The sequence below is a fragment of the Oryzias latipes genome, chromosome 5, assembly GCF_053564925.1.
Source record: "Oryzias latipes strain Hd-rR chromosome 5, Olatipes_Hd-rR_3.1".
Taxonomy (NCBI): Eukaryota; Metazoa; Chordata; class Actinopteri; order Beloniformes; family Adrianichthyidae; genus Oryzias; species Oryzias latipes.
This window is the reverse complement of record NC_136241.1, coordinates 19,401,821-19,427,154: the sequence shown is the minus strand read 5'-3', so window position 1 is coordinate 19,427,154 and position 25,334 is coordinate 19,401,821. Positions and strand designations below refer to the sequence as shown.

General features: G+C 37.1%; 1 protein-coding gene and 1 long non-coding RNA gene across 8 annotated transcripts in view; one reads left to right on the top strand and one right to left on the bottom strand.

Annotated features, from left to right (window-relative positions):
- Positions 1 to 13,415, bottom strand: part of LOC144992319 (uncharacterized) — a 92,319-nt gene extending 78,904 nt beyond the window's left edge. The window contains exons 1-2 of the long non-coding RNA XR_013656189.1: positions 13,321 to 13,415; positions 2,712 to 2,848 (exon numbers count right to left, since the gene is read on the bottom strand). This is a non-coding gene — a long non-coding RNA (uncharacterized LOC144992319). The remainder of the gene's footprint in view (positions 1 to 2,711; positions 2,849 to 13,320) is intronic.
- The window catches only part of slc2a9l2 (solute carrier family 2 member 9, like 2), a 153,067-nt gene that overhangs the window by 124,728 nt on the left and 3,005 nt on the right, over positions 1 to 25,334 (top strand). For 6 of the 7 annotated variants that reach the window (XM_078948021.1, XM_011475092.4, XM_011475095.4 and 3 more), the window contains exon 12: positions 8,143 to 8,270. In XM_078948021.1, the coding sequence (XP_078804147.1) occupies positions 8,143 to 8,270 (128 nt within the window). Of the gene's footprint in view, positions 1 to 8,142; positions 8,271 to 24,193; positions 24,256 to 25,334 lie in introns of all 7 variants that reach the window. The other variant, XM_078948023.1, reaches the window with a different exon arrangement.

The following is a 25,334-nucleotide window of genomic DNA, read 5'->3' as shown; positions in this document are numbered from 1 at the left end:
CTTTCCTGTATGTCTCAATGCAAAACTTGAGCTGAACATAAAATTATCTACATTCAAATTTAATGCTTCACAGATTCTGTCTGTGAGCTGCAAATTGCCAATCATTATTCCGAGCTTTAAATTTCCAGCAAGTTAAGGAAGTTGCTGAGTGACCCAGGATAACCTTTAACAGAGATACAAACTTGCTTTTTTCAAACTTTTGCTGTATAATGTCAAATGTAATCAAGGTCAGGGCTTCAAGTGGCTTCAAGTGGTCAAGGCTCCGAGTGCAACGAAACAGCAATTCACCACAAGCACTCACCAGAGTTTTTTAAGAGTAAGGTTAAACATTGAGCAACTTAAAGAGTTGCTTCACTGTATTTGTGGGGTGCTGGCTGAATTCCTCTAATTTTACTAACAGTATTGGCTGAAATTCAATTAGAGTCAAAGCGCACATCAGGCTATATGTGACCGTTTTGTCAGTTAGTCCTTGCTCTTGTGTGAGTCTGTAGATCACACCCCTGTCTGTAATTTAATGGCACATTAAAGTGATAAAAATTCCCAGTACCAGCCCTTTTTGTGTGTGTACAGATCGTCAGGTTGTTAGCTACTCTGTAAAAGCTAATAGAAACGCCTGGTTAGACAGCTAATTACATGGCTGGCTCTTCATCTTCTCACGGACTGTTGTGTTTTTAGGCTGATTGATTTCTGGGCAACACAATCCTTTTAGGTCTTTGGCGCTCCGACTGTGTCAGGAAGAAAAAACGAGGACCCTCTTTCACTTTTGAGGTTTTACAATTGATCAATGACTAATGCAAACAAAGGTTTCTTTAAAAAAAAAAAAAAAAAACACTCGCAGAGAGAAGAGAGTAAGGTGCTTCTTATCAAATGAGCTAAAGCTCATGGAAGCATCTTTGTCAGTTTGTTGCCCTGGTACACTCAGGTGTTTGAACACAATGCAAAGATGAAAGCAATAAGTAATGATCTGACAGAAGCAGCTGTAACTGTCCAGTAAACATCCTACTAGACTATAAACACATTCCAAGTTTTTTTTAGCCCTGATCTGATACCTAGTCATTTGATTTTGAGGATCCTCCGATACCAAGTCCAAATCCAATACATTTAAAAAATGAACATATTTATTTGGTCATGTGAGAAAGCTTGGTGATCTTGAGAGCCATTGAACATATTTGATCAATTGTGACCCTATTTCGCTGTGCTTTATGGCAATAGAATATGATCTGTTCATGATATGCAGACTTCCAGTAGAGTATTTATCTGTAATAATAAGCTTGTAATATGTAGCATTAATCATATAAAGAATAGAATCAATATACAAACCCTGTTTGAGGTGCAACATCTGATTCCAATCGAGTGTGAAACTACGTGATCAAACCGGATTTTTGATCACGTGATCAGATCGGGACATCCCTTATAAATATACTTGATTGACTGTATGGATTGTTATGATCGCTGAGCACACAGACTTTATGTCATTTCTGAGCTGGTCATTAAAGGGCATTTAATGTTACGGGGGGAGAGGGGAAGTACCCAGGCCCAGAGAGGAGCGGAGGCAGGAGGTTGCAGGGGAACGGGGCTTTAATAAACAAAACTACAAAAAACAAAACCACTGCATACGGCAGGCTAGAGACTCAAAATACAGAAACGCTCAAAACCAGGGAACAGCACAATTACAAACTATGGACCAGCACAGGAGGAAGGGAATGATAAGACTTAAATACATGCAGACAAACGAGACACAGGTGGAAACACTTAGGAAGGATGGGGACCAAAGTAAAACTCAAAACTACAACAAACCAGGAAACACTACAAAATAAAACAGGAAGTAACTCACAACATGCCAGAACAAAAAGGAAATAAACCACAAGGGCAAAGAAACAGAAACCGTGACATTTAACAGATTAGGACTTAACTCTTTACTCCTATTTGAAATATTTAATAATACACCATGAGGGCCTTTCTCTGATAAGTTGGCAAATAATGTGGGGTAAAATCAAGCATGGAAGGAAATTCAAAACTGATTGCGAAATGGTTTAGCGTGGTGTGTTTGTGTTTAAATCGATAGCTGTTGCTATCTCTGAAAACCCATTTTCTGCTGGTCTAGGTCTAACAGTGAAGGTCCTCGTCCAGGCTAGTTAGCGTGGTTAATGATGCAGTGCAGTACATTTCTCTGCTCCTGTCTGCCTGCTTTTGGTAAACCTCTTTAATCCACAAACAAAGTAAGACACACTAATGTCCTGAATTGTTTTGCTGTTCTAGCTGGAGCTCTAACTTATTATTCTAACTGGGTTTATGCTGTTAAATATTTACTGTATGTCCCTTTTATTACATTTAATCACATTTCATAACATGCACTTTTTGCAGCTTTATTTATCAGTATCCAGATGTTCATCCTTCTGTCAGTGCTGTTATTATTGTCACATGGATGTTTCATAGGTTTTAAAGAGGGGGGTGATTTGGTGCCATGGCTATTCCATTATGTAACTAATAGGATATTTTTTATGTATAAACAGCCGTTAGATATTTTTAAAAGCACAGGTTTGGAGAAAAAAGTTATTGGTCAGTACAAAAGCAAAGATAGTACTAAAGAAAAAACTGCAGTGAAGGATCACTTCCGTGTGTGTTGTCTAAGTGTATTTTTTAAACAAATAAACAGTGACAGTCACAATGATAAATCCTGTGAATTGGCTGAAAACAGGGGTTTCACTTACTGTAGCTGGATCCTGCTGAGTGTGTCTGCCTAGACTTCAATTGTCTTCAGGTTTCTGCCTGTGGCATCAGAAACCAATGCTCTGATTCTGTTGGAGTGTGACCCACACAGAAAATGCGATGGCTTTGGAAATTTAAGCTGAAACAGAAGGCAGTGCACATGTGCTTCAAACTGCAATATCAGCAAAGTATTGCGTTGTTTTGGGATGCAGGGATTAGGATTTTTTTATTTATCTTGTCACTCAATATATCTCTAATGGAATTATGAATGCTGTATTTATCCCTTGTGCCATCTTAGATGACCCCACCCTTACTTTGACGTGTTATTCCTACCATGACAAAGGTGGATTAAGGTGGAAAGATTTCATGTAATCCGTGGACACCAGTGAAGATCACAAATCATTGAAGAAAAAAGGTTCAGAGCACTGTCTAGTGGGTCTAGATGACCCAACTCCCAATGTTAAAGTGCCTAGGATAGCACAAGGGTTACATGGATCAATGCTGTTTTTATTTATTCAGTGGATATAACAGAAAATGCCTAGATACAGTACACAAAGACCAATATACTCAAAGAGGAAAGTCTGGGTTTTGCAGAATGAAGCAAATCTGCATAAGAAAGAATTACTTCAAATGGAAACTATCACAGTCAGTCAATGTGGTACCATTGGCTGGTACATAGAGCAACTTCGAAGGGATTTGCTACAGTAGAGCTTTTTTTGAAAGGCTTCCATAAATGTAAATGTGCAAAAATGTGGAAAACCTAGTTAAGATTTTTTTTCTCCAAAGAAATTATTTCTGTATATTTTTTAACAGCAGAGGACATGAACTCGAGCCATAAATTCTTTAAACAATTGGATGCTGTCTCCGGTTCGTCTCGCGCCCCCAGCCGTCCCCCAACTTCAACTGGATGAAGATCATTTGCTGTATTTTAAATATGTAATTGTAGGGTTAGATAAGCGAATTCTCTCTAAGAGTTCTGGTACATTGCCTGTCTGTCCTGGGGGAGGATCCCTCCTTCATGTGGGCACCCCTGAGGTTTCTTCGTTTTTTCCGGATTCCAGTTTTTTTAGGAGTTTTTCCTTACCGCGAAGGGGAGTCTAAGGGCAGGGATGCCAGTTTAGTTTAGTCTGTTTAGTCAAAGTTGTAGCATTATCCGATTGAATTCTAAGCATTTATTATCCTTTTTGATTGTATGTTTACCTCACAATTACTGGTGCGAAGCCCACTGAGACGACTGTTGTTGTGAATTTGGGCTATATAAATAAAATTGAATTGAAATTGAATTGCAATATGTATATCCCAAAAGATGGCGAAAATTGCGAAAATTGGTTACATTAAATGTGTTAAAACCATCTTATGGCACCTTGAATTATTTAGGCTGGCAAGGGGTCTACTTTGGTAACACGATCCAAGGGGCCTACTTTTTTTGCCTTTTTTTAGCCAAAAAAAAAACAAAAAACCTGTATATAGCAGAAATGAAAACCGGTATGTTTAGAATTAGCACCTATTTTTTCATTTCTTTTAATGCTTTCTTAAAATGGAAAAGGTGCAAGAAAAGCATATTTTACAGGTAGAGCAGTCGACCTCTGATCAGAAGATTGCAGGTTGGATTTCCACCTTGACGTGTCCCTGTGGGAATGCGACTGTAATGGTAAAGCACCTTGGACTTCAAGGAAGGTAGAAAAGTGCTTTACAAGTTTACGCTATTTGACATTTGACAAATCAAATAAATACCTTCATGCATTTGACCAATCGGATTAATCCCGTCATGTTGCTGGCCTCCTATGTAGACTATGGTCATTTGGAGTTAAATATAAGTTATGTTGACTCGTAATTAAATTAAACTGTTACAGTGAAATGGAAAGTATGTTTTTTTTTGTTGCTATTTCTCCGTGTATTGCAAGTTACGTCTTCATCGCAATATTGATCACTATCAATATTGATATCGCAAATCGTAAGTTCTTCTCATGTCGTGCAGCCCTAATAAAATGTAATGTTTAACAGCTACAAGAATTCTCATTCTTTGTTGCTCAGTTAAAAAAAAAAAAAAAAATCTCATTACACATAAAGGTTGTTCTAGATCTCGGTAGCTAGGTAGCTAAAAAAAATAGTGACGTTGAATAGGGTTTTGCTTCAGAAAGATTTGATCCACTTTCTGTCTCGACCATTCTGCATCTGTGTTTGGTGGGACCCAGGATTAAGTGTGCTCACACTTTACATGTAACATTTTGTGATATATCTGTGGCTTTCATTCTTATTGTTTCAAACAGGCATCCTTAGGTATAGTGATGTGGTAGTGATGTTTATCTTTCCTGTTTAAAAAAGTACAGAATTCTTAGTTTTATACTGAAAATTGCTATTTTACGATAAGTACCGCAGCAATGTAATTTCAACACACCCTTACAATTAGACAAAATGACAAAAAACAGGGTGTCAAGAGATCCTGTTACAAGGATCTTTCTTTCCGCCAATACAGCTCTAAAGGTATTGGATTACTCTTTGGAATGAGACATGTTCAATCAGTGGGTGTTATGGTACTTGGACAAGAAATCTGCATACTTTCATCAACATAATTTAATGCATGCTGGGTTTCCTCTTCATAAACATATGCCAACCTAATAAGCAGTCCAGTTGATGTGCAAAATGTGGACCCCCTTCCTCCTTTAGAGATGACGGCACGCTGTGGTAATCATGGCCTTCAGTCAGCCCCCGTAACTCACTTGAGATGCAAGGTTGAAAATCCTGTGCTTTTGTAACAGAATGGGTCATGACTAAGCTAAATTTAACAGACTATGCAACTAACTGACTTTGAGAGTGAGTAGAGGCACGACTTTCCCATTTTAATCAAAAATGTCTCAGAACTACGTTTAAGTTTGATCAAATCATTAGCCTTTATAAACCTTTCTGTTATTCTTCACCTGTAGAATGACATTGAGGACCATTGTACTATTCTTTTGAGCCTCCATTTGCTTTGCTTTTCCATGTTATTCTCCTGTGTCCAGTGAAGCTTGTCATCTCTGTTTTGTTTATCCCCCTCCCTGGAGAATGAGATCAAATGTTGCTCTTCCGCTTTGATGCATGACATGAGATTGATGAGTGATGAGCTGCCATTTAAAGAGCTTCTATCAGGACTCTTAAGGACATTTTTGCATGTTTTAAGCTCTTTAAAGAGGCACAGTTGCCATCTTAGACCTGAATGACATGTTTAAGCAACCCTTTGCATGGTTGACTGACTATAAGCACCTTTTCTTTTTCTAAAGTTACTTAGAAAGTTGCAGGATGTGATTTGTCCCACTCAATGCAGAAGAGCCTATTCTGTTACAATCGTATACAAACAAAAAGGGCATATTTGCACTCCAGGGTCTGACAAAGCTCTGTCTCCAATGAAATCTGCCTCTCAATCAGAAACACACACACATCTGGACAAAATTCAAGCTGGGAAAAATAGAGGACATTGTAACATCAGCCGTGCCAGTTTTTAAGCTGAGACCCAGGAGCTGGTTTTAAAAGAAACATCTACTGCGTTTTGATCAAGATGTACATGCTCTAAGCTAAATCAGTTTTTATGAACGCCTTTAAAAATTAAGAAAACCAATTTTTTTATTTATCAGACAAAATGCTAATAAATCCTTAACTGCGGCAGAAGGATGAAGGGTGGACAGTAACTGCACAAAGGAGAATGACCACATCAGCAAAGCAGTGTTCAGATGTTTCATTTACTGGTTTTCATATGCAATCTGCTTAGATCTGAGTGATGCAGGATTTATTTTTACACCACTGTTTGCTAAACCAATCATCAACTCTGCATTTTCACTTGAGTTGTGCACTCAACCATGTACAGATCTCAGAACTCAGCAAACCATGGGTGTTTGTCCATTAGCAGTCTGGAAGGGGGAGGCAAAGATGCAAATTGTAATTCTAGCTGTGAGGAGAAGGTTTTCTAAAGGTTTTAAGCACCTTTTAAACTCAATTTGCAATTCCTTCATGGCTCCACCAAGTCTAGGGTTTGTGGATTCCCAGAAAAGTTGACCCAGAGAAAGAGAAAATAGAGGTTGGAGAGCTGAGGTGGTCATCAATGTCCAGAAGAGCAGATATGTTGCACTAAAGCAACTGAGTTGTGTGTGCAAATAATTAAACATCTTACAGATGTTTTGGTATTGTAATCATTAAACTCCGGGGGACTATTTAAGTTTTAAAACACAGTTAACATCAGCTTATCGCACGTCTGTACACATGTGTTCCTCTGATGCAAGCAAAGCTGGCTGCAGGTGTCCTTGACTCTGGGATTGTAAGTTTGATCCAGTCATTCTTTTTACTGCGTTTTTTTCCTCAGAATTTAGAGATTTCATCACCTGTTCTTCTTCCTGGTTTCCCTATTTTTCCTGTTTGCTCTTCCAGAACTGAAAAAAAACAAACAAATGCTTTGTTCTTTACATAATTTTCAGTGAGAAAATGACATCCTTATATTGCTTAAAAACGGGCACACTTTATAATTAAAGTACCTGAATACACAAACACATTTCTGCCTTTGTGCATAATTTAGGCCTTGCTTTTACATGTTTGGGATCAGAGGTCATCCAGTTTTCTTGAATAGCTTCTTCCCAAGTTATTTCCTTGATTGACACATGTGTCTTTCTTCCTGTGGTTTAGTAAGGTTGCAAGATTTTGTTTAACTTAATGTTATGGCAAATAATAATATGATAAATAAATAATATGATATGGCACTGTGGCACTTAGATATAGGAGTCTATAATAAATATAGCCAAGTCCTAATTTAAAAAACTCAACTTTCATTATTTAAAGACATCTTGAAGCTTTTGTTAAACTCACGTGGAGTTATTATTTTGTATTTACTTTAGAGCCATTTATAAACCAACATGCCTCAATTTTAGTAAAAAAAAATTCTTGTGTAAATCTCATTAGTATGTAACTTGAAGCTAAAACACCATCTTTGCTCAAAATGATTGACTGTTTGTAGAGTACAGTTGAATAATGTGTTGAAGTTAATGTCACTCAGCAGCAGATGTTTTACCAAACAGCTGTTTTTTTTAATTCTGCGACTCAATATTCTAATTAAAAAAATAAAGACTTAGTCATACTTCAGGGATTTTTTGCTTTTCTGAATTAAAAGCAACCTTTAAAGCGACCATGTAATGGGAGATTAAATAGAAACTCTCCTGGGAACCCAAACTGAAGTAGAAATTAGGTTTTTTGTATCAGACTTTAGCACAAAACAAGTAATTATTTTTGTAATTAGAGGACCAGACGACAGAAGCTGAGACTGTGATCATATAAGATTTTTAAACATCCTAATCAACTTTAGGGGCTCCACACTTAAAGAACCTTTTTTTTTAATTTAATTCAGCTATTTATTCTGTTATCTGCTGTCACCATTGGTAATTAAAGTTTCAGCTATATTCTTCTCTCCATCAGGTGGCATCCCATTTGTGCTGACCGGGGAATTGTTTGAGCAACCCTACCGACCTGCTGCTTTCATGATCGCCGGCACTGTGAACTGGCTGTCTAACTTTGCTGTAGGCCTCCTATTCCCATTCATTCAGGTGAGTTTTGTAACCTGTTTGAGCATTGAAGTTTGTCAGGTTTTGAAGTTCACTCAGTTCCAGTCTCCACACCCAAGGAGACATTTTAAAATGATCTACACCATCCTAAAATAAAGAACTAAAGACCCACTCAGATGAAAATTTTGTTTTTGGTGATTTAACATGTTCTTGTGGCATTTTTAACATAATGGAGGACATATATAAGAGAAAATTAATTAAATGTAATTAATTTCTGAGTATTTTTTTAATTGAAATTGTTGTGAATCAGGAGCGGATGTAGAAATGTTATTGGAAAAAGCTTGTAGGAGTAATGTAAAAGCCACAACGGCAGGCCACAAGCTTTCTGCTCTGCTCCATTCTAATTCATCCACTTGCTAACAAATAAATCCATGTACATCTTTGTTTTCCTCGTCTGAGGAGGCATCTGGCTCAGAACTGTATGGCTGGATAGCTAGCTGCTAGTTGTGAGGGCCTCTGAGTTAGTGTAAACTAAAAGGGATGATGTGAAACCAAGGCAGACTTCCTCCTGCTCTGCGGAACCTATGTCCCAGGAGCCTATTTATTATTTTATTTTGGTTAAAATATGCATGTTCATTATTGAAAGTTCCCCAGGAACACTTTTAAATAGAGAAAAATAAAGCTGGAGTGAGACGTTAAAGAGTTATAAATGTAATCTCACTATATGATTGGAAGTGACCACCTTAAATTCTGTAATGTCAGCCTGCTGTCATTTTTATCCAGACTATTCTGACTTTACTTTACTTTGACAATCATCAAAAAACTTACTTGAATATTTTGGCAGCTCTCTCTTTTAAGTCTTTCCAATAACCAGGAGTTTCATAACCTAGTTAGAAGCCATTGTAAAATACTGTCCTGGAGCTTAGTAATCTTCACTCATTTTGAGACTTTGAATTTAAAGAGTGCAGTGTGCATGGGCAGACTTTAGTTGTTTTTCCTTTCTGAGCATGATAGCTACATTATACGGTATATGCTATTGTTAAAATACTAGCATGCCCTATATCTCTTTGCACATCTTATTAATGTTATCCTTGACTAAACTTTTGAAGCAAAGAAATGAAAAGTCTGGTCCTACTTCTACCACACGAGACCCCTGGGATCCTTACTTCAGCTCTCAGTGGCTGTGAGGTCAAGCAGCTTAGCTACTGAGAGCGATCTGCAGGGCTTTGGTTTCTGTGACTCTTATAGGATTACATGACAGCTTTTTCCCAGTTGTTAAGGGGGAGTAAAACTAAAAGATAATAAAGTGCAGCTGTATAGAAGTGCAAACACCTATTCTGTGTTGAAACTAAGCAATTTTTTACTCATGCATTTACCTAGTGACTGCCACAGTCTAAAAATGCATCATCTTTTAATAGATATTTGTTTCTATTAGAAATAACTTTTCCTCTAAATATTGATTGGGGTTCATTGTTTTGTATTCTGCTTAAGTGTGTATCAAAAATGTGGCTGAGCAGGTACATAGTGGAGTCAACCGCTGTGTTCACTGCCACTGGCGTGCTTTTACCGCAGGGTGTTTGTTTACAAGGTGTAACAGCTGAAACCTGAAACAGGATGAGAGTGGGGAATGAATAGCTTTAGTATTAAAAGGTGCTGCTGCGCTTTCAACAAAATAGAAAATTACTGAGGAAATTACAGAGAAGTGTTTAGCTCTTTTTCCATTGTTGAAGAAATTTTATGTTGCTATTTTTATTTGGCTGCAGTCCAGTAGTTGCAAAAAAGTTTTCTTTAAAATGTCAAAGTATTACTTGATGGTGAAAACTTTTATGAGAAAGAAAACGTGCTCAAGAATGAATTCATTTTTCCTCTGCATTCATAAGACAAAACAAAAAATATTTATAAAGGTTAACACTTTGAAAATATTTGGTTCTAGTGCAGATTTCTTAACCCTTGTGCTATCTTAGATGACCCCACCCTTACACTGACGTGTTCTCCCTACCATGACAAAGGTGGAGAGGATTTCATGTAATCCATGGACACCGGTGAAGATCACAAATCATTGAAGAAAAAAGGTTCAGCGCACTGTCTAGTGGGTCTAGATGACCCAACTCCCAATGGTAAAGTGCCTAGAATAGCACAAGGGTTACAGGGGATTTTAATACACACAATTGGCAATAGGGCTTGTTTCTTCCAGCCGACTTATATTACTATTTAAGCATGAACTACCGGTACATCTGACACCCTCTGTCTAGATGTGGTTGTAGAAGGGAAATATGAAGGAAAACTTCAGCTGAGACAGGAGTTTAAGGGGTAAAACTGGGAACTTCTAAGTCAAGGCAATCCTGCAAGACTGCATCCTTTTGTTTAGCTGTTCTTTCTGAAAGCTGTTTTTTGTGGTTTCACTTTCTTTATTCACTGACAAAATTGTTTCACTGTGTCTCAAAATGAATTTTGAGTTTTTGGGGCAATGTTATGATTATTTTTAATCCATAAGGAAAACTATGCTCTTTAATGTTTAATTGGAGCTCTGCTTATAGGTAAGAGGCCTTAAGACATCATTGGTGTAAACATAATTGTGACCCAGACAGTAAATTTTGCGTGACCCAAGATTGCAGCCTGATTGCTAAATGAGGAAATTACACAATCAGAGCGTAGTTTTGTGGGGATCCTCCAGGTGCTCTAGGGGCACTTACGTATCCCGTGCACACCCAGTGCGTGCAGCATTTGGGAGCGATCAGTAAAGAGCCAGAGGGGTGTTAGGGCACAGCATCACTTGTGTATCATAAGTGCATGCAACTTACATTAGCCTCAATACTTCACAATACGCTTAGCACATGACGTCCCTTAAGGTGGCCATGCCAACCACAAGGGAATTCCAAGACACACCTAAGCTCTTTTTAACTCTCTATGACTCTCAAAAAAAACTAAAAACCTGCAGTACCTGCACGGGTCAACCACCGCATGGGTAGATGTGACTAAATTCATTATTACATTAAAATATGTGAGGAAAGACCAATTCAATTCAGCAAACATTTTTGCAAATAATGATCCTAAATGTGTCAAACGTTGTTTCAAGTCAGAAACCCAATCCTGGGACTATTTTTAGTAACGTGACTACTGGTTGGAAGCAAAGATGACAGTATGGGGGTCTAGCAGTTCCGCATGATGTTCTGCTACAAAAACTTCAGTTCAATTTTACTTCAGAAAAATTTGGTTTGAGGTCTATGAAACGTTTGAGAGATACCACCACAAAAAATGCAAACGATTGCAGCTTTTTCAATTTGCATCATGAAATGTAATCTCTGTTCTTCTGAGTTTTACACACTCAGGTGTTCTATCTTTTTTATGTTTAAAGTAAAATTATCACAGTGGCAACGATTTTGTTTTTTGCCCCATTTTCTTGTCTCACAGTGGACTGACTTCAGCTCTGTGTCAGTCAGTATTACTTTGCTTATCGGTAACTTCTGCTATGATAAGGTAACAACATAGTTGAATATCTTACATAGAAAAACAGCCATAAAATGAAATGAATTTTTCTGAGATATCATCTTTAAAATGCGAGCTTTCAGAAAGTGTCATTTGTTTGTACTTTTGATTTTAGGGACGCTTTTTCATTGCATCTGTAGGTTTGAGTTCTGACCTTTAATCTTGCTTCATCTTGATTTACTATATGTATTTGTGCTGCACAGGAAGCCGACAAATTACTTTTTTAGGTCACACAAAAGGAAAATCCCAAAGTGCTCCGCATTGGGGTTTAGTTCAGTTTTCAGCCTCTGACGGCACTTTTTCTTATGCAAAGCATGTTTTAAGAAAACAAATATTTTCTTACCAAGATTGCCCTCATGTCAGATATGGTGACTAGATGAGGAATCATCGCATTGTATGTGTTTGGATGTATATCCCCATATGTGGTTTATGTGACTATTCATAAAAATGAATGATGCTTTACCTCAAAAATACATGAACTCTGGGAGCCTCACAACATATAATATTCATCCTGCTGTGTATTGATGCAGACATTATCTTGGAGACATGCTAATCAGAGAGATAAAATTCTGGCTTTGCAGGAAATGAGCGGGAAAATACTAACAAGATGAAAAATAACTGAAGAGGGTCTTTACGTGTTCACCTGCTTCTTCACGAACAAATGGTCTTGTTGAATTTTCTTGGCAAACATGTCATTTTTGAGTGCGTAACCCTCTGAAATAAACTATTCATCAGTGCCTAAAGGGTTAAAAGAGGACAAATGCTCACGTAAGCTTGATAAGGACAAATGACAGGCGCCAGCCAGTTGTGAGAATCATGTTGATGAGCCATTCGTCTCAATTGTTCAAAATCTCTTTTGTTCTGAATTTGTATCCATCTTGATATAGTCATTGCTTTATCTCCTGATTATTTACGTTATTTTAATTGTAAAAATGTAAAAATGTTTTTTATGAGCACACATGATCCCTGGTAATTGTCATTATCACAAAACGCTTGGGGCATTTTTAGCTTCAGCACAGCAGAAAGTGTTTTTTATAGCGTTCTGATGAAAGATCAGAAGAGCAGGAACACTCTGGGTCATTTGCTCCAATCTTCTAGTCTTATCTCCTGGTGGGTTTTGCTGCATGTACAGAATAAAGCTGAGAGAGACAGCCAGACTGTACTGCTGAAATGACTTCTATTTCTAGGTTCTTACAAGTCTGTACAGATAGGAAATCATGCCTTCCTCTGATACCAGCTAGACTATTCAGAAAGGCAATTCCCAAAAGATTGGATAGTCCTGGTAATATTCTGAAGGAGTCAAACTTCCTGAACTGAAATTTCTTTGAACAAGGCTGTGATGTATCACTGCCCTGCTGCCCTGTATATAATTTAAGTCTGTATTTTACACAAATCAGTGGGTTAGCCGCTGAAATAAGGTATGCCTCACTAATAAAGAACCAAATATCACAGGCAGAAAAGCCTGAACTTTGGAAAGACAGTCCAATTTACGATTTCTTTTGAGATGTAAATGGTGAATAATTGACCTCTATTAGCTATTTTAACATGCAAAGATAAAATAACGTTCCGTGCCTCGAGGAATATATCGTTTCTCTTTTGAACACACCTCATGACTCTCTGGGACTTGCAGGCTGCAGTTTTCTGCCCAAGGCTGATGCTGCGATGAAAGTGTCTGCAAGGACAGCATATTCCTGCGAGCCTTAAAAAATGAGGAGAAAAAAAATGCTGAATAAAGGCATTGAAGACCAAGGTTAAATCCCAGATCATTGCCAGAAGCTCCAAGAGAATTAGTGAGGCGGTACAGCACAGGATGTTGTCTTTTAACCACCCGAAAGTCTCCCAGAAGGACATATTGTGATTCACAACAAAGTCAATGCTGGAGAATAAGTCTCCTGCTGTTTGACTAATTTCAGGTATTTCATGTCAAGTATGAAAGCACTGGCAAGATTCCTGTTTTTGTCTATTCTCCAGGCATTCATTTTCTATAACAGACCAGAAAACACACATCATCCAGAATGAGAGAGCTCCCTCCTCCCTTTTCCCATAAGGCAGCTTTTACACATCCAGTACGTTTACAGCTGAATATGGGCTCATGGCCAGGTACACCTGACACATTCTCACATTCCCATCCGAGAGTGTTCATCAAAAACTGCTAGAAGCACCTGTTTCTTAGAAGAGGAGTTCTTTAATTATATTTCCTGTACTTATCTGGTGGCTAAATAAATACATGGGACCAAAAGATCAGACTGGCAGAGAAAATAACTATAAAGAAATGCAGAAACGATGCAAGTTATTTTGTACATTTGAAACAATAATAGACAGGCACTGGTAGCATCTTTAAAAAGTGAAATATAAAAATATACTAAGAAAAATTAACATGATAAAAACAATATTTTGAATTTCTTGAGGTTTTCTTTTTATGCATTTCCTTTATGAATGGCCGCCCTTAATATACTGCATACCTATAAAGTCCATTTTGACGTTAAAGGAACTCGTAAGGCCACCCTTTATGTGATAAACATTGATAATGTATACTATACATGCAAGGCTTTACAACTGTTGCCTAAAACATCCAACACATTCTCACTCCCAATTCGTCATAAATGGACACACAGGCAGGTTCAATGTAATGTGGAGGGAGCCTGCCCTGTGTCCATATACAACAAATTGGGAGTGAGAATGTTCTGACATTTCTTTGGTCCTTAATGTAATGTTGTTATTGTATGGTTGTTTAATTTAAGGCATGTATTTATTCACAGACATTTTACTTTCTGTGTAGACAAACATTCAATCACTTTACTATTAAGGGAATTGACAGTGGAAAGAACACGGGTGCAGGTCTTGTTTACGCAATAATTGTCTTGTTTTCCCCTATAAAACCACTTGCAATATTAATAAATAATACAAGGTCTTATAGTGGTGTTTGGAGGTTCTCTAAGTCAGCTAGAAAGCTTAACTTTCAGCAGAAAAAACAAAATATCCACAGCTGTCTTTTTCACTGGATGCACTGCTGCCTGGCATAATTACCTTTTAGGGACGATAAACATTTTTGCTGTTTTTCCAGGCTAAATGTTGAAAAGTTTGTGCCAAAAGTAAAAAATGTTACTTTCTTTGATCGTGACAACATATTTAGGTTACCTATAGATTTACTGCAAACAAGTATTACCAGAAGACAGTCTCTAATAGTTTTATTCGGTAAATTGCTTTTTAAAAACTGAATGCATTCGGGGGGGAAAAGCAATCAAAATAAAAGTCAAACTTGTATGTAGATAATACTATTTTGGCAATTTTAGTAGTTTATTGGTAGTAACTAGGTCATTTAAATCCCTAATTCCCTTTGCTGTTCTCTTTCTAATATCTTTTCAGACTACTAAATAGAATTTACCTAGAAATTCATCACCATTTTCTAAAACTGACGTGACACAGAATTAGTTTTGCAAATTAAACCTGAACTCAAATCTTTTGCTGATTTGATGTCAAAAAGGATAATTTTGAGGAAATTCATTGTTGGGGTTTTATTCAGCCTGGGGGTTTTACTGCCACTGATATGGAGTGTCAATTGCAAAGAAGATAACGAGCCTAAAATAAATGAACTGTTTCTCTTTACACAGTGTTTTAAGAGACTGGTAATCGGGAAAAGCAGATAGAGATTTGCCAGGGCACAAAAAAGGGCAGAAAAAAAAGAGATCACTAATCATAAGTTTAACAACATTACTAAGTCTAACTAAATGACGTAAACTAAAAACCTGCAAAGCTATGTCACCATACCCTAGACAAATGATTTAAGAAGATAGTCTGGTTGTTTTCAATGAAGACTTGAGGTACACACTGAAAAGAGAAAGAGAAAATATGCAGTTTTTAGTAGGAAACTAGACATGAAGTCTATGTTTAAAGAATTTTTAGAATTACAGAGAAAATTCAGACGACACCTACAGTGGGATGAAGAAAGACAGATTTGGAGCATAGATAAGAGTGCTGTTAAACTAATAGGTCTTATGAAGCATAATAGTAGTAAACAATGTATCCAATGTCTCTTCAGAGTGCTTTATTTCAGGAGAGGTTTTTGCATAAGCTCTACAATGTGGTCAGAAAACACAGACAATCTCCAGTCACTAGACATGCAAAATGAAAAATGAAGTTCATTAAAAAGAGTCATGTAAAGCTGATTTAACCAGTGTTGACTTTAAGTTTTTTGTTTTGTTAAATGTCTGTCTTGAATCCAAAAGAGCGGTTACAAAACATTAATCTTACTTTATTTTTATTTATTTTTTCATCATGAGTCAACAGTTTCTTTAACAATTTCTAATCATAAAGCAATGTGGTTATCTTTGTCATAACTAGAGAAGTCTTTTCCTTTGTAAAGACAAAGCGCAATAATGAAATCTTCTGTTTTGCAAAGCCGGAATGCTCAAGCTGCCGCATTAACAAGTTCTGCGTTGCATCTTTCCACCCAGTAAATCTGTTCAATGAACTCCTTTGAAGAGTGGTAATTCAACATTTTAGTCCCCTGCAGTTGTGTCACAGCGTGAATTCTATATGTGTATTCTGAAGTTAGGAGAAGACCAAGGGAGAAACACTCTTTATCTTTGATGTTTTGTTGCAGTCTTTAATGTCTTGCCAGGGGTCCAGAGTGGCTTTTTTCCTCATCAAAACTGCAGAACTCTGATCCAGCTGGCTGTCATTTTATATAGAACTGCATTTTTCATTTTAGAGTATGGGTTTTATCTCTACTTAATCTCAAGGCCAGGCTTTGGTGACTTAAAAATTGGAAGAAGAAAAAACATTCCACGTGTTGAAAATATCTGCTGTCTGCGCTTACATTGACAGCTCTGATGCAGTAATCATCAGAACTATCTTTTTTAAATTAAATGTACATAGCATGTTGTTGAAATGCAGACAGGATAAACCAGAAGGACTTTTCAGTTGAAATGTGTTTATGGATTTGACCTCTTGTTTATTCAGATGTCGCGCATCTCTTAATGCCGACTCTAACCTGTCCTTATGTGCTACGCTTTTTTAGATATTTGAACCAGAAGGTTTTTTGTCAAACATTTTCTTTTCCCATTGCTTAAGCTTAAGCCCTGAATGGGTAAATGCTTGTCTTTTTCATTTTTCGATTTTTCTTAGTTTTTTTTTTTTTTATGATAAAATGTGTTTCAAGATGACAGTTGTTCTGTTTTGAGGTTGTTGTTGTTTTTTTTACATTTGCAAGCTTTTAAAAAATGCTTTTCACAGTCAAAGCTTAACAGTTTCCTTTTCCTGTTTCGGAGTTGTCTGACAAACCCCTTTTGTAAGTATTTGATGTGCTCTGTCATCAAAGTTTCAGACGTTTCTTCCTAATTTGTTTTCCAAATTGGTTTTTGCACAGAGTTTGCGATTCCAGGTATTCTACCTGAAGAATTCGAGAACAACTTTGACCAAGAACGACTTTGACCTTCCCACCTTCCCATATTTTGGTTGAAGGTCTGAAGGCAAATTTGCAATCGTGCTGTGCACTTTCACATGCAAAGTTTAGTCCCAGCTGTGAATTCATTCCTCTCTTTCTTCTCTATATGATGCAGAATAGATTGTTGAAGCAGACCGGTCCCCTAATACTCCCTGATGGATTTGAACTGTTCTTGCTGCTCATTCTGCTTCTGTCTGCCAAAAGGCTGCAGGTCATAATGAGTAGAAACTTCCACAAAACTTTCCCTCGTTACTGACTTCAAGACTAGTTTTGCAATTCAAAACTAGTGAGACATGCTCAGAATCACAAGACCAATGTTGTAGAATTTTTAACATTTTATTGACACAGAATGGAGCTGCTTTTTGCATGGAGGATTCAAAAGGATTCATTGAATACACACCCTATCCTGTTCTGTTTATTGTTGTGCCCCCCTCCAGGGGCTCTGCTTGTAGATTTTATTCTGTTGTTTGCTTCCATATCCACTCATGTTTGGCGTCTCTTGCAACAAATATTGAAAGGAGCGTTTTGATATTTTGTCTCTTGCTTTAGCCAAGTGATCAATTTTAGTTTTTTGGTTGATGTTGGTGTCTGAGGGTTGGATTACATTGACTGGAACTTCTACAGTTTCGTAGCAGCAGTAAGGTTCTTTTTCCACTGTGCCTGACTTATAATTGAATTTTGTAATGAGGACATAGTTTTGACCTTCTTTTTATAGACAGAACTTTCCCTTGGGTCAGAATGTCACAGCCTCATTAGATCCTAACAGCATTTGACATTCTCATCTTTGTGAACAAAAAAAAAAAGCATACAGACACTAAAGTTAGCTTTGTTTCAAGTTTAAGTTTTCTTATTTAACATTTTAGGATCCAAAAAAAATGTATTGAATGAAAACTTTTTTTGTGAGTTTTTGCCCTCACGTTGTGCCAAAATAAAAAAATGGGACCCAGTGCCTCCCAGTTGGACACTAGAGACTCTGTCACAGATGGGTGAGATATGCAGAACACACTCAGAAATAGAACTTTAACTTCACATTAGTCTGTTTTTTACAAATTACTGTAGTACTTTTGTGCTTTTAAATGATCTGTACTTGTCATAAAAGTCTAGGATTGGCATCACAAGTGCTCAGGTGGAGATTCAAACTCTTGGTGAAGCTGCTGGATGCAGGGATTTACCATGAGGCAGTTCCCAGGACATCAGCTAACTGAATTCTGTTCTATTCACATGCAGCTGAGTTTCAGCACAGAGATCTCTGCGTTTTAGGCACGACCTTGTTTATCCGCGAAACAAGAGCAGTAGATGCAGGATTTTCAGCAATGTGCTGTAATGTGATCATCAATGACTTTAATGAGGTGGAACTACACAGGAAATGCGTGCTGCTCTTTTTCACAGCTCACCAATCCTTAGCGAAGCATGACAAAAAGGCAACCAGTTTTATTTATTTATTTGAAAAATGAGTTATCAACCCTTGTTTTTTTTTATTGAACTTTTGATTGAGATGCTAAACCTAAAATTCTATCAAATAAAATAATTTTTAGCATTTTACAATAGAAAAATTGTCTGTGTTCAGTTGAACAGCACTAAAACAGTTGAATTTTTTTTCCCCTCAGTGCAGAACAGGCCTCCTGATCTGCTGTGCTCGTTCGGCAGTAAACACACAGAGTACACGCTGAAGGAGCACTCACAGCCAAAAGGTTCTGCTTACATTACAGAGAGAGAAAACCACTTGGATAAAATTTAGCACAACAGTTAAAGATCCGAGTAAAATTTTGCTCTGGGCGCAACAATGACGCTGCTTTGACCTTCCGACAAATGCTTTCTGCTTACTTTTAGTGCAGCCCCTCCAGATAAACCAAATTTAGTCTTTTCAGTCACCATGAGTGTTATGTTGGAGGCTAAGCGTAAACTGAAATTAGAATAGACAGAAAAGTCCTCACTGAATCAAACATCATGAAGGTAATTCCCTACCGGGAAATAACGTTATTTTTTAGAATGAGTGCTTATTCTTTATTTTGTTTTATTTTTACATATCATCCTAGAAAAGCCTGAGGGTTTGCTTACAGTAACTACGACTACTGAATTTCCATGTATGATGGACCAATAGCTTTTTTTTTTAATAACGATATAATTACCATAAAATATAATAGAACTATGTGTTGATAAATGCAAATTTAAATTAAATCAAATAATGTCTTTTATAGATAAGATATGATGCTGTGAAAATAAATGTGTTTTTTTGTTGTTGCAGATGTAACAGTTTTTCAAAAAAAGATTTAAAGTTAAAGGATGGAGACATGATAAAAATTTAAAGAAATTATGGGCTCTTTTTTTAAAATCTGTCATTAAATAAAAAAATAAACTTTTATAAAAGTACAAGGAAAGTTTCAACAATACACTATATTACCTAAAGTATTCGCTCACCTCCCTTTACTTGCATGTGAAGAGAAGTGCCATCCCATTCCTTACCCATAGAGTTCCACATGATATCGGTCCACCTTTTGCAGCTCTTACAGCTTCAACTCTTCTGGGAATGCTGTCCACGAGGTTGAGGAGTGTGTTTCTAGGAATTTTTGACCATTCTTCCAAAAGCACATTGATGAGGTCACACATTAATGTTGATGGAGAAGGCCTGGCTCTCAGTCTTTGCCCTAATTCATCCAATAGGTGTTCTATTGGGTTCAGGTCAGGACTCTGTGCAGACCAGTCAAGTTCATCCACACCAGACTCTGTCATCCATGTCGTTATGGACATTGCCAAAATGTTTTGGTATTCGGAAGCATTCAAAGCTCATTTCAAGCCCAGCCCCATGTCCTTTAAAACAACCCCAGATAGATAGATAGATAGATAGATAGATAGATAGATAGATAGATAGATAGATAGATAGATAGATAGATAGATAGATAGATAGATAGATAGATAGATAGATAGATAGATAGATAGATAGATAGATAGATAGATAGATAGATAGATAGATAGATAGATAGATAGATAGATAGATAGATAGATAGATAGATAGATAGATAGATAGATAGATAGATAGATAGATAGATAGATAGATAGATAGATAGATAGATAGATAGGATAGATAGATAGATAAGATAGATAGATAAGATGGATTAGATAAGATGGATTAGATAAGATAGATCGATCCAGAGGGGATCTTTCATGTCCATCCATTGCTCCAAATATACACAATAAATTAAATATGAGGATCATAAAAAGATATTAGAAATATTAAAAATAATTAATAATCATAAAAACATAAAAATAATTTCAAACGAACTCACTAAGAACAGAATAAAAAAGAATTAAAATAGTTGACCATTCAGTGAACCCTCCTCATGCCCCCTCCCCTCCTAGCTCTATTAAAAAGTCTTGTTGAACTTGGTGGGAAGGATTTCCTGAGCCTTTTCTGTAGTGCATGGCAGAGAGCAATGGCGGTCGCTTTTTTTCCTTCATAATTGCTCCTCCTCCAAATGTCACACTCAGCACAATGCAGTCTGAAATGTTCTGAACCGTTCTCCTGGCAACTTCCAAACCCAGACTCGTCCATCAGATTGCCAAATGGAAAAGCGTGAGTCATGACTCCAGACAACGCGTCTCTACTGCTCTAGAGTCCTGTGGCGGCGTGCTTTCACCAATGCCTAAGACGCTTTGCATTGCACTTGGCGATGTGTGGCTTGGATGCAGCTCCTCGGCCATGGAAACACATTCCATGAAGCTCTCTGCATACTGTACTTGGGCTAATCTTAAGGTCACATGTAGCAATGGACTGTGCAAAAAGTTGGGGACCTCTTTGCACTAAGCGCTTCAACATCCGATTATCCCTCTTTGGCAGTTTACGTGGCCGGCCCCTTCGTGGCTGAGTTACTGTTGTTCCAAACTCTTCCATTTTTTTATGATAGAGCTGACAGTTGACTGTGGAATATCTAGGAGTGGTGGCATCCTAGGACACTTCACGCTGGAATTCGCTCCTGAGAGTAACCCATTCTTTCACAAAAGTTTGTAAAAAACAGTCTACATGCCTGGGTGCTTGATTTTATACAGCTGTGGCCAGGCCAAATGATTAGAAACACCTGATTCTAATAATTTGGATGGGAATACTTTTGGTAATAAAATGTTTATTTGTTTTCTTTCTTGTCTGTGAGGGTTGGAGAAAAACTCAAGGTACCAACTGCAAGGGAGCTTCTGAAATGTTCTGAAATCAGCTTCTCAGCTGCCTTTCAGGAGTAGAAAAAAGTTATTTCAGGTCAACTGAAATGCCACAGTTTGAAGATGAATTTTTTTGTGGTTTTTCTTTTTTTTTTTTTCAAAAGTGTTGCAGATCATGGATATCCCAAGAAACATTTTCTGCTAGCTTTCAGTGAGTTAAAATGCAAAAAATAGTAGGCTATTAATATGATGACGTCAGTGTAGAATTTGTTACATTGCTCCATTTTTAGGATATAGATAACATCGTATTACATTTAGACTTCACTAATGCGGGATTTTCATCAAAAAGGAAGTGACATAAATAAACTAAAGGGATTGACCTTTAAGAAGACAGCTCAATGCTCTACCTACAGATGTCACACTAAGTTTTCAGCTTTGAAGAAGGTGTTGCAAGTTAGCAACAAGAATCTAAGGCAGAGTGTGAAGGGTCAGCTCAAAGGACAGAAAAACAAAGCATGTGTTTGTAGCCTATGTCCTGGCAGAAAATAATCCGTGCTATAATAATGTGACTCATGGAGGAGATGGAAGCAATAATGTCAAGACAAGGAAGCACATCACACGATTTAAGTTTCAGGACACTGAAACACATGAGCTGCTGTCTGTACAAAGATGCCTCCATGACATTACTTTACATCACAGCAGTGGTTGCTGGGCAGGCTTACAAGAACAAAAGTTGAAACGGGATCATTGGTAAAAGATGACACATGTGAGGTCCTATGAGACTCAGGAAGGAGATGACTGTCCAGCGGGAGACTTTGTTGTTGGAGAACCAGCTGTGATTTAGTCAATATCAAGGTATATTAGCATAGGAAAGGTGATTTCTCTGTTCAAATGACATGTGGATCCAAAGTGATGAATATTTAAAGCATCCAAGCTGTATGTATGGTGGTTATAGTGTTGAAATAAAACAAGGCAGAAACATGTCAGAGTGAAGTCTTTGACCTTCATTTGGTTGGCAGTGTTTCCAACACATCTAAGTAGCAGGAAGGACAATTACAACTCATTTTGGCATTACACATATGGTAAAAACATACAGCTTAAAGCCAGTAATGACCCAGGAGACCTGTACAAATGAATTTGTAGAAGACTCAGAGAAGAACCCAGAAGATAAGGCTGGCCGAGGCAAGGATGGTGTGGACAAGTGTGAGACACAGGAAGTGACAGGTGGATATTTTTAGGCAGCTGGTGCCACATTTACTCCAGTACTCCTTGTGTTGACTGGGATGTGCTGAGCCCGCTTACTCGCAGGGACACGCCGGGCAGCAAGATTACAGCGGTGACTCACTGGTTCCTGACTTGCACCTGAAACAAGCTCTGACCTCTGTTTAAACAATACGCTCCTGCAATGTCACATCCCGTCACTGCCATGACAGAGTACCATGAGGTCTCCACTTGGCTTTCATCTGCAGAACCGCTTTCATTAGGGTAGGGATTCATTGATAACGGCTGCAGAAAAGGGACATTTCATGCAAAAAGGGTCTAGATTTCTTTATCATGCATCAATTTTTTTGACTGCAGTTTGGTCTACTTGTTTGTCTTTCCATTTTTATTGTTTTGCAGATATGAAGTTTGAGGTATTTTTTTAATCATCAATGACTTTCTGTCTTTCCATCCACGTTTTATAAAGCGAATTGAAACGCCAAGAAAATGAATTACAATGCAAAATAATCCTTTGGATTTTTCTCTAAACTGCGTTGTTAGATACTGATGTTCCCTAACCTTTAATACTAAAAGAATCATTTGGGCCTGTTTCTCAATGATACTAGTAGGAGCCGCAAACTCCTTAACCCTTTCAAAAGTTTTTATACTGCTTTACATTCATATCAGTTACTTTTGAAAGATACAGAAATTACATTTTTTTTTTGGCATGAATAAAAAATAAATGTAGAGAAAAAAACAATCTCTTTAAATGTGAAATTGTTTTTTACACTTGTTGGAGGCTTGTATGACTTCCTTTTCAAATTAAAAGGGCTTCATAGGATCATTCCACTGAAGCTAATGTACTCCAAAGAAAAATGTGAAACAACGCAAGACAAAAATAGCATTTTCTCTTGTAATTACTTAGGTCTGTGAAGAATATACACAACTATTTTCTAAGCGGCTCCCTATTGGACTTTTGATTTTAAAAACCAATGCAAGCTAAGTAACTGACTAACTCTTATATTTTACAATCACTATAATTTTTATTTTTTTCAGCCAGAGAGCCACTATGGAGCCTCAGGTTGTATAGCTCTGGTTTAGAAATTGCGGTTTATGTAAAGATTCAGACCAGGAAGTACAGGTAAAGGGATCTTAAACTCTGAAGGGGTTTAATGGTGCATCTAATCTAAAAAAAAAAAAAAATAAAAAAAATTCAAAATTACACATTAAAAATCTGCATTTTAATTAACAATGTTGATTGATGGATATATCATTTATATGACTCTGACTTCGGTTTGTAAAATCTGTCCCTATTTAAATGATGTCCAAGGGAAAAGTTTTTTCCTTTTTTTTTGTAAAATCGGTTACTAAATGATATGATATCTTTTTTTAATTTATTTACACTTTTTGTTTTCCTTATTCAACTTTCAGATATTAATCTCTACTTTACAATGACAAATGAAATGTTGAGGGACATTTGTGTAATGAGCTGAAACTTTCTCCTTTGTTTGGATAAACCTGTCAGCTTGATAAATTTGAGAATGCATTATATTAAAATTCAGGAGTTTGTAGATTTTTACTGGAATTCTCCTCAACTATAGCATTGACAATTGGTAGAAACATAACTTCACTTTAAAATTTCACTGTTTTGAAAAACTAATAATTGAATGTAAATTAATTCTAGGTAACAGAAAGTGAAGCGAGACGACTAATCCCTCTGAGGGTTCTCAACTCAATACACAAAATGTAAGGTTTTGTTCCTTACTTGCAGTGAAAACAATTTCATGGTTTAATTCTTTCTTGCACCTTTTCCACAAGAAACGACACAAAATAATATCCACTGCAGTACAAACCTCATTTCAATCATCTGTTGTTAAGACATTTTGATGGCACTGCACTGGGAAATCTACAGCAGCTGCACTAAAAATGTAATAAACTTTTCACAGGGCTCTTTTGCTCTTTTATTTTTTATTTTTTTCAAAGTTTCAACTCACCTCTTTGTGTCATTGTGATGAGCACAATAGAGCAAATACTCTGGAGGGGCTGGAGGAGGAATGAAGTTTTGAACAGCAGAGACGTAGCATTCATTATTCCAGATTTATGAATGAAAGCCTTCTCATGCCATATATATCTCTGGAAGCAGAGCAAAATGTAAAGCTGACAATTATCCTTCAGCTCACATTACAATCCAGCCATGCATTTTTTATGAAAACGAACAGGATAAACTTACAGAAAAAGTCACCCACATTACTCTGACTTAAGACAAAAACTGTTGATCAGAATGTCTGAGATCTGCTACAGTTTAATGTGAAAGCACTCTGAAATATTGATCATTTTTGGGGAAGACTTTTATGCTTTTGTAACTTTTGATTAACTGAAGGATATATGCATGACATGATTTCATGACAGGGAAAGTGAGAAACAACAACATGCTTCAACATTGATGAGTATGAAGTCTTTCAGCTTCACGGATGTGTCTCCCCATGATATAAAAAGATGAGATTGGATTGTTATAAGAAAAAAACAAAAAATTGATGCGCTCTGAAAATGTTTGTTCTCATGTTGTTGAGCTCCAGATAATCCACAAATTGTTCAACAGTCCAGCATAGGCAGCTTAATCTTAGGGTTACATTTCTGTCTTTGATGAATTACAGAGTTTGCCCTTGAGTGTGTCTCCCAGTCACAGCACAATCTGTAAAAGTCACACGCATGCAATTAACTCTCTCCAGCACACCACAAGATTCCCACGCACCTCTGAGGGCTCATTGCTGCTGCAGCAGCCTGCACATGCATCCACATATTTCCTGTTATTTGACCATTCACGC